We start from the raw sequence: 8,200 nt of genomic DNA on the forward strand, positions 1-8,200 counted from the left end.
CTTGTTTGCACACGCCAAAACAGAAGCCAGGAAAGCGTGTGTCCTTCCTATATACAAGAGCGAGTCAGTTAAGTTCAGGAAGCATACTTTTCACAGGGCCCTTTACCTCCTAAATGAGGGTGCAATAAAAATGGAAGCTCAGTTTGGTGCTTCAACGGCAGAGGATGAAGAAAATCAGACTGGGGATCTAGCAGAGTGGTTGGGCGAAGAGATCTACCAGCTGCATGACTTGAAATGGGTTTTGGCCACAGAACAAGAACTCCATTCTTCCTTATCTGTCAAATCACTGAATGTGACACAGGAAATGTAACATCTTCAGTTTTTTTTGTTTCTCATAAAACTGAACATGAAAAAGAGACAACTACTTAAACACATTATGCACAGCACTCTGGCCATTTAATCGAAATCCTGTAAAATAAAAACGTTCTTGGTATGGTTCTGCAAATATTCAACCTTGCTAATTCTTTGTCTTTGAAATAATTAGAACGATCTTTCACATGACTGAATTCATGAAAACGAAATGCCTCTTGGTTCTGTTCAAAATTTTTCAGTCCAATCCTTAATTTCGACCTCTAGACTTGGAAAAGTCTGTTTTTTTCTTAGCCCTGTTCTACAACACCACATGCTAGCCAAGTCATCTTAATATCTTATAGTTGCCAACCTTTTCTGTTTCAGTATTAAACCCAACTGTGATAATTATGGGCACGTAATCACACCCAAAACATTTTAGAGGAGAATTTTAAATGAAGTGTCTGACTTGACATGCTGCTTACTTATAGCCCAAGGTTTAACCTAAATAGTCCTTATGATAGCGTTACACACCATCATTTTAATATTTTTTCGCTTAAATCACGGGAAGCGTCTATTTTGGCTGTCAGGTAGGTCTGTGTTGTATAGAATAGAGGGGGCTAGACAGCCGTTCCTGCGAGACGTGCGATTCTTGACTAACGCTGTAAATTCTGCCCTTCACGGAAGGCATCTGAACAATGTTATCCCTGTTTCACTTATGCCATTGAAAACTAGACAATCTGGAGAGTGCAGTTTTTACATTCCTGAAGTCGAATTCATGGAAACAGCAAGGGCAGAATTTCCTCAAAAAAACGCACCAGCGCTCCCGCCTTCCAAAAATATAGATGTGTAACAGGAATAGAGATTTTGCCGTTACATGTATAGAATTTCACGCCAATACCATAATTAACGCTTCCGGAAAGTACGCCTGAAGAACGTCTTTTTTTAAAAAAAAAACTGTTATGTATTTCAATCCACTTTAGTGTTTCACGCAGAAAAATACTTAAAAGAGTTTTTCGATTTAAAATCCTCATCGAGACGCGCTGTTTTTCTTTACCTGGGACACCCCGTTATGACGGGTATACTTTTTCTCTGTATACAACAAGGTCCTCGCTTTTTTAATTTACGTGAAGCATCATTAAAACATTTTACATTCAGAGTAAGGCAGCCATAGCCAGGTACACTGAAATATTAAAATGACGTACAGATATGTCATTTGTGTCATATGTATACATCGCTCTTTTTGCATACGGAACATTTTAAAGAAGCTGTAGCGTTAACTGGTTTACTGAATTTCTGTTGGGTGATCGATTCACATACCTGCAGGAACACTGGTCATTTCACTCAAAGTCTATGTTGGACAAAACAGGTGAATATTGATGTTAAACGGCATACCCCGGTGACATAACACGAGCAACGGAGCCGTCACCTGCAGTGACCAACTGATCTGAGATCAATACACAAACCCAAGCAAAATATGTGTAAGCAAATGAAGACGGTCTTTTCTGCCCAGGGATACTAATTAAAGAATTAAGGAATTCGAAGCAGGGGAGAGCAGTTAAGTTACACAAGGGGCAGAGAGTCCTGGCTACACATACCTGTAAGCCGCTACTGCTCGGTTGTCCAAATACTTCTGCGCGGTCATCACGCCGACGAACAGAAAGTCGCTGGATCTCGGCACCGGCTTCACCGTCGCCTGGGATCCTTTATCTTGGGGTTGCCACACCAGCATGCCGTTGTAGTCTCTCCTCAGACCCCCGCGAAACCCGCAGCCGCCGGAGCTTGCCCTGCGCTTCTGACCAGCTTTCTTCAACTCCGTGGCCCTCGGCAAAATCAGTCTGGAAGCCAGCGTGAACCCGACGACCAGCCCCAGAAGAACGCTGAACCATATTCGGCGGCTTCGACCTGCCATTCCCTAAACCGTCGCCAACTCGGTCCCACCGCTATTCGTGCTGCACACAGCGTCTGTTACGGCCACCTTTAATTGCAAAATTGCAGCACCTCCACAATGCTCCGATCTCTCTCTCTCATGATAGAGATCTCCTCTTAGCGCTTCTTCCCCCTTGCTGCTGCTGCATACGTAGCAACACGGCCCGTCACTCCTACAGCTTGTAGTTACACCGTCCGTTTCATGTTACTCCTCTTATCATTAAGATTTCTGAGGTTTCCTGTTAATAGATCATTATCTAAGTCCGCCGTGCCTTCCTTGCTGTAAGCGAAGCTCCTCCATCCCACCGTCTATCTCGCCATTGTCAGTCTGTTCGAACCCCTCGGAGCAACGCGGCTTAAGCGGACAGTATGTCCTGATGGGCTACCGTAGCGAAAGGCTGATTGGTTAAAAAGTGATGATACGCGTTAAATTGCACTAACTTTTTAAGACCTCGAAAAAAGTGATAACTACAGTGATATTTCTTACGTTTCTAGCTACCTAATTTTAATGCTGCAGAACACGGATAAGAAAAAAAGATACACGAAAATGTTACAATGTACTTGATCATATGAAAACAATTATGACATTTAATAAGAGTGCCAAGTTATTATCCATTGAGTTGCATAATCAATGAGCTGCTCTCCGAACTTCAGCCAACATTGATGTCATGCAGTCACAGTTTTGTCCAACTTTTCATAAAGATAAGAAAAGTTTTAACATTACTGAAAATGCATCTTTGCACTGACATCAGAAAAATAAAAGCACAGCATCAAAGCACAACAATATGGACAGTGGCTCGATTATTGAATGTGTCCCAATCTTTCTTCATATGTCTCGAAATACAATACTACCTGCTCCTCACTCAGTCCTGGCAGCTATTGTATGAACTTCGTCAATGAACTGAAAGAACTTCAGTTCCCGACAATCTTGCACACTCTAGTGGAAGCCTGGAATAATGCAACAGCCACTTCTGTTAAAATTACACACAAGGTTCAGTTTCACATCTGTAGCTTTCATAACTCCATCTCAAGAAACCCTCCTTTAAAAAAAATATATATATACCATGAATGCATAATCCATTTCTGAAAATGTGTTGCTATCCAGCCTGTGATGTGAAAATCAAACTACTGTGCAATACTTAAGTTAAATTGTATGAATTCTGTTACAAAGACAATTCCAGTGAAGCTACTCAAAAAATGAAACTGCACATGTAAGTACAAACAAAATACAATAAACGTGTATTTGCTTCCACGCATACATATTTGTTTCCAATAAAATCATCGTTTTTGCCCACTTGAAGGAAAATGCATCTCTCAAGAGTAGTGACTGGACTTTGGGTCTTTACATTACTCAAGTCAAAATCCTAACTAAGACACAAACAAAAACAAAGTTGTATGTGCATGTCACATTTTTATTTACAGAAAAAAAGCACATGGATTCACTGTATAATGTTGAACACAAAAACTTAATTTTCACACCAGACTTCCCCTTGTTTTAATCACACAATTTTAATTCTGAAGCGAAGACCACATGGTACTTATTTAATATTCCATTCAATACTTAACAATGGTGGTTGGGAAGCAGTTCAACTTTTGCTAAAGTGCCAATTTCCTCTTTGCAACCACTTTTGCAGTTTTTATAATGCATATTCAATTGAAGCTTCAAAAAGGAAACAATGCATCACTCAGCCAAATTATGATGTGGGTAAGCAATTGTGTTAATTACAAACTCCCTTAGCTTAGTAATGCATTTTGTAGCAAACGGAGATAGAAAAGTCTGAAACTTTTTACAATTAAGTTTGGGTCCAAGACTAGGAGACTGAGCTGTAATGTACCTGGCTATGCCAGCCTTCACAGAATAAAGCACTACAAAAGGGGAAAAAACCCACGAACACACACATTCTCCTGAAACTCATCAGTCACCCCCTTTGGCAGCTCTGCCATTTACAAGGGTGACATCATTAAAAGCCGTCGATCTCAGAAGCACAGCAGACTCGTTCCATCCAACGTTCTGCTCAGACAGAGCTGAATAAAAAAAACATAGGGATTTAGTCCTAAGTAGCAGTATCACCTTTTACAGTTGACATTTGATCAGTATTTACAACAGCTGATGGCTAAATACTGCGTGCTGCTGTCTAGGACAACAACATAGATTAAGACGGAGTACTAAGAAAAATGGTTACTTTGTCACCCGGCATAATCAGTACCTGGTATCCAATTCACCTGCATCTCATTTCCATTAAATTGCACAGTGTTTCCTGGGAACTGCATTTCACCTGCAGGTGTTTTTTTTTTTTACACAACACCCCGTACACAAGGACAGATGAAGCTTTTTTTGTGCCCAGAAATAAAGATATGGATGGGTTTCCATAAGTCACTGCTACGCTAAAACCAAACTGAGTTGGAGGGGGGGGGGGGGGGGGGGTGGTTTTGGAACAGCCGCTTGTAAGACTTCATGAATATTGCCAGCTTTCAGCAGATCTGTGCATGCTCTTGGAGCAGGGTCAGAGGTCACTGCAGCAGTGTCACCCTGACCTGCTTTAACCTCATCCTCCAGCAGAGGGTCCCCTCCGGCCAGGTCTCCAGGTACAGGACCCTCCCCCCTCACCCGTTAGAGCGTTGAACCCTGAAAAATGACACAGACCGTTAGAATCTCGGCTGAAGCTGCAATCAGAAGAGCACCTTCATCAAGCCATTTGTGAAGAGGTTTCACAAGGAGTGCAATTATTTTACAAGTTGCCTCTGGTTGCTTACAAGTACAGGGAAGTACATTAGTACTCGCAAAAAATACAAGATTGAGTATTAATAGACTGTCAGCAACACTTTGCCTTGTTGCTTACAAGATGCCTGATCTCTTACATTTAGAAAATACTGCATAAAACATGGATCATAGCAGCTAGTTTAAGTCATATAGAATATTCAGTATGCAAAATGTACAATGTTCCCCTATGGAACAAGTAATAGGTTTATTCCATGCTGAAAAAAAGAAGAAAGAGAACACAACGTTTCGGCCGTGGAGCCTTCTTCAGGTGTGAGAGAGACAGGGCAGTAGGCAAAGGTAAAGTAGCGGGAGAACAAAGGTTGGGAGGGAGGAGGAGTGAGAGGCGGGAGCAGGGGACAGAAAGAGAGGCCAATCAAGAGGTGTGAAGTCAGAATGGGTGCAGAGAGATGTGAAATGAAACTTCCAATGAATGGAGAAAATTTAAAAGAACAGTAATCTGTCGTTAAGGGAAGGGAGAATGTGTGATCCTAGCTGCAGAATAATTTTAGTTTTGATGGTCTTTCTGATGTATGAGTTTGGAAAACCGTCTTTGAGAACACAGACGGGGAGATTAGAGTGGTCGTGGCCGTCAAGAGGTGAAATGAGAAACAATGGGCTTGGAGAGATCTTTAATCTTCACAGCCCTGACATGTTCTCTGAAGCGGTCTCCGAGTCTCCTTCCTGTTTCTCCAATGTAGATGGCTGGCCAATGTTCCCCTATGTTGACTATCCAATTTTATTTCCAAAATTAAGAAACTGCACCCACATCTTAAAACGAGACTTCGAAAAGGCTGTCTAGAAAAATTCCAAGAGCACATCCAAGCACGGGACGCGTTACATGAGAAAGAGGCCGATCGTACGCACCACTATCTCGAAGTGGCTTCTTGGTTTTGGGTTTTAAAACGGTTGTCGAGCTGGCTTCCTCTGTGTTCTGCTGCAGAATATTTAAAAAAGAGGTTACTTTTAGCTTGAGCAGTGCATCTAGGCTGACAACATACATATGCGATGAAATATGTTGCTTGGAACGACTGCTCACATGCAGAAGCTTGGGGTTGCCCTTGTAACTCCTCCCTTCCTGCATGCTCTCCCACATCTTGATCTTCTGCCTTCTCTTCTCTTCCTCAAGCTAAGGAGGAAAACACAGGATCAGCAGTCAGCAGTACAAGATCTGCTCTTTTCAGCACTGGGATACTAATAGTTTTCCCCCAACTGTCAGCTTCTTATTTTTAATTTGGCATATGAGGACTGAATGTTTGCGGGTGATGTTTTAACACCACCCCCATCAAACGGTTAATATAACACTAAACAGGTCCACACAGTACACACCTGCTTTTGTTTCTCTTTGAATTGCTCCGCTTTAGAATCCAGCTTCTCCTGCATCCTTCGACGGGCGGCTTCTAAAGCTGCCTGGCGCTCCACCACAGCCGAAGGATCTTTTCAAACATGAACACGGGCAACTTCAGAACAGCTCTCAAGTTTCAGGATGACCCGTTTAAGAGGTACGGTGCAAAAAAAGAGACACATGCAGCTCAGGCACCAGCCAAAAGGGAAAATAAAACAACAAACACAAACTACACACTCAAAAACAAAAACAAAAAAAAAAACAGAAAAGGAAAAGACACCAAACAACGCAATAATCTTCACTGCTGTTCGCAGAATGTATTCAGCACAAGTCATCCCTTAACCTTGAATGATATCATAAGGCAATACACTGGACAGAAAAGGCTTAGAAATGAGAACTCTTATGGGCCCGTTTGGGCCTACGGTTCAGTAATAATCCAGCAGGCCTGTACACTGACCGTGAACATCTCCGGGACCTGATCCATGCCGTTCTGCTCTTCTCTTACTCAGCTGCTGGACAAGCAGGTAAAGAGCAACACACCCGAACAGCAGGTACCAGCCATAATCACAAAGAAGAGCTCCCACTGCAAAGACAGACACACAGAAAGCTGCAGGTTAAATGTACAGCTTCAAATTCAATCAAGAATTATGGCAAACAGATTAACACTGAAGGCAATTCTGAACTATTCAGAAGTATTCCATGAAATACGTTAAGTAAAAAATTAAAAAGGACCTCTATGATCTGCTAAGAAAAGTATGGTGGCATGATAATTCATGCTGCTGCATCTAAGCTCTAGGGCCCAATTCTTTCATTCAGAGTTTGCATCATCTCCCCATGTTAACACGGGTTTTTGCCAGGTACAATTCCACCCACCTTCCAAAGATGATAATGGGAGATTGTCCCTGAGTGATTGTGTACTTTCTGCAATGGACTAGCATCCTTTCCAGTATATACTCCTCCCTTCAGCCCTAAAACTCCAAGATAGATGCCCTGTTTACCACAACCCTTACCAGGGATGATCTACTTCTTGACAAGTTGAAGTCCCTAAGAAATGTAAATTACTTATAATGGTCTGCAGAATATAACTTTGCCTTCATGTGGATTGTTGAAGTTCATTTCACAACTCCTTGCCTGTCCATACAGACAGTTTTGAAAATACCCGACATACAATACAAAGCAGTTCCCGTGTTTGATTTCAGCTGTCCTGGGTTAGAAAAGAGGTGGTCTCCGTGAGAGTCGGTTTTTGGTAGAAAACTTCATTTCCTTGAAGTACAAGATTAACGAAGAGTGAAAGCGCATGATTTTTACTCGCGTGTGAAAGTAGTTCAACATACAACACAAATCCAAAGTATACCGTTTCGGATTATTAGTTTCCTAAATTTAGTAAAACTGGTGTATTGCTTGAGAACGGAGTGTCAGGTGCATTCATGCACGATTCCGAATCACTGTTGCGCAGTTAGCAGGATCATTCAGTAAACTGTACCAAACCTGGAGAACAAAATGGCTGTGGCTTCTTAACATGACAACTCGGTTAAACGAGATCAACAGTATGCAATAATTTAATCGTTATTGGGTATAACATCCTGTCATGCTGATGTGTAGCTTGACCATCATAACAGTACTACTACTAAAAAGTAACACAATAATACTTTCTGGAAAGATAATCAAAGCGGCTTTAAAACTCACAACTCTGCTGTAGAAAACTAAGGTCCTGGTTTTTGAGAGGTGTCTCAGTTTTAATCTCAGTAGTCGACTCATCCACTTCCATTTTCACCAAAAGCACAGATAAAAACAAAACAAAACGCTTCTATATAACAGCAGGCTGCCCGTTTCCGCAACGCTTGTTATCCAGTTCCTCCTCAGCCCGCTCCACCAATCAC

General features: G+C 41.9%; 2 protein-coding genes across 3 annotated transcripts in view; both read right to left on the reverse strand.

Moving 5' to 3' along the window:
* The window catches only part of chsy1 (chondroitin sulfate synthase 1), a 55,887-nt gene extending 52,374 nt beyond the window's left edge, over positions 1 to 3,513 (reverse strand). Inside the window, exon 1 of the mRNA XM_006628826.3 lies at positions 1,887 to 3,513. Coding sequence (XP_006628889.1) covers positions 1,887 to 2,200 — 314 coding nt within the window. The 5' untranslated portion in view covers positions 2,201 to 3,513. The remainder of the gene's footprint in view (positions 1 to 1,886) is intronic.
* A 95-nt stretch (positions 3,514 to 3,608) lies between these two features.
* On the reverse strand, positions 3,609 to 8,200 carry selenos (selenoprotein S). 2 transcript variants are annotated; one of them, XM_069190596.1, is made up of 6 exons: positions 8,007 to 8,200; positions 6,778 to 6,903; positions 6,305 to 6,411; positions 6,015 to 6,104; positions 5,843 to 5,909; positions 3,609 to 4,843 (listed from the first exon to the last, which is right to left on the reverse strand). In XM_069190596.1, the coding sequence occupies exons 1-6, from the start codon at positions 8,086 to 8,088 to the stop codon at positions 4,764 to 4,766; spliced, it is 552 nt and encodes a 183-aa protein (XP_069046697.1). In that variant the 5' UTR covers positions 8,089 to 8,200; the 3' UTR covers positions 3,609 to 4,763. The 2 variants fall into 2 exon arrangements, with proteins under 2 accessions (XP_069046697.1, XP_069046696.1); XM_069190595.1 differs by having other exon boundaries at positions 5,843 to 5,912.

This window comes from Lepisosteus oculatus, chromosome 5 (genome assembly GCF_040954835.1).
Source record: "Lepisosteus oculatus isolate fLepOcu1 chromosome 5, fLepOcu1.hap2, whole genome shotgun sequence".
Taxonomy (NCBI): Eukaryota; Metazoa; Chordata; class Actinopteri; order Semionotiformes; family Lepisosteidae; genus Lepisosteus; species Lepisosteus oculatus.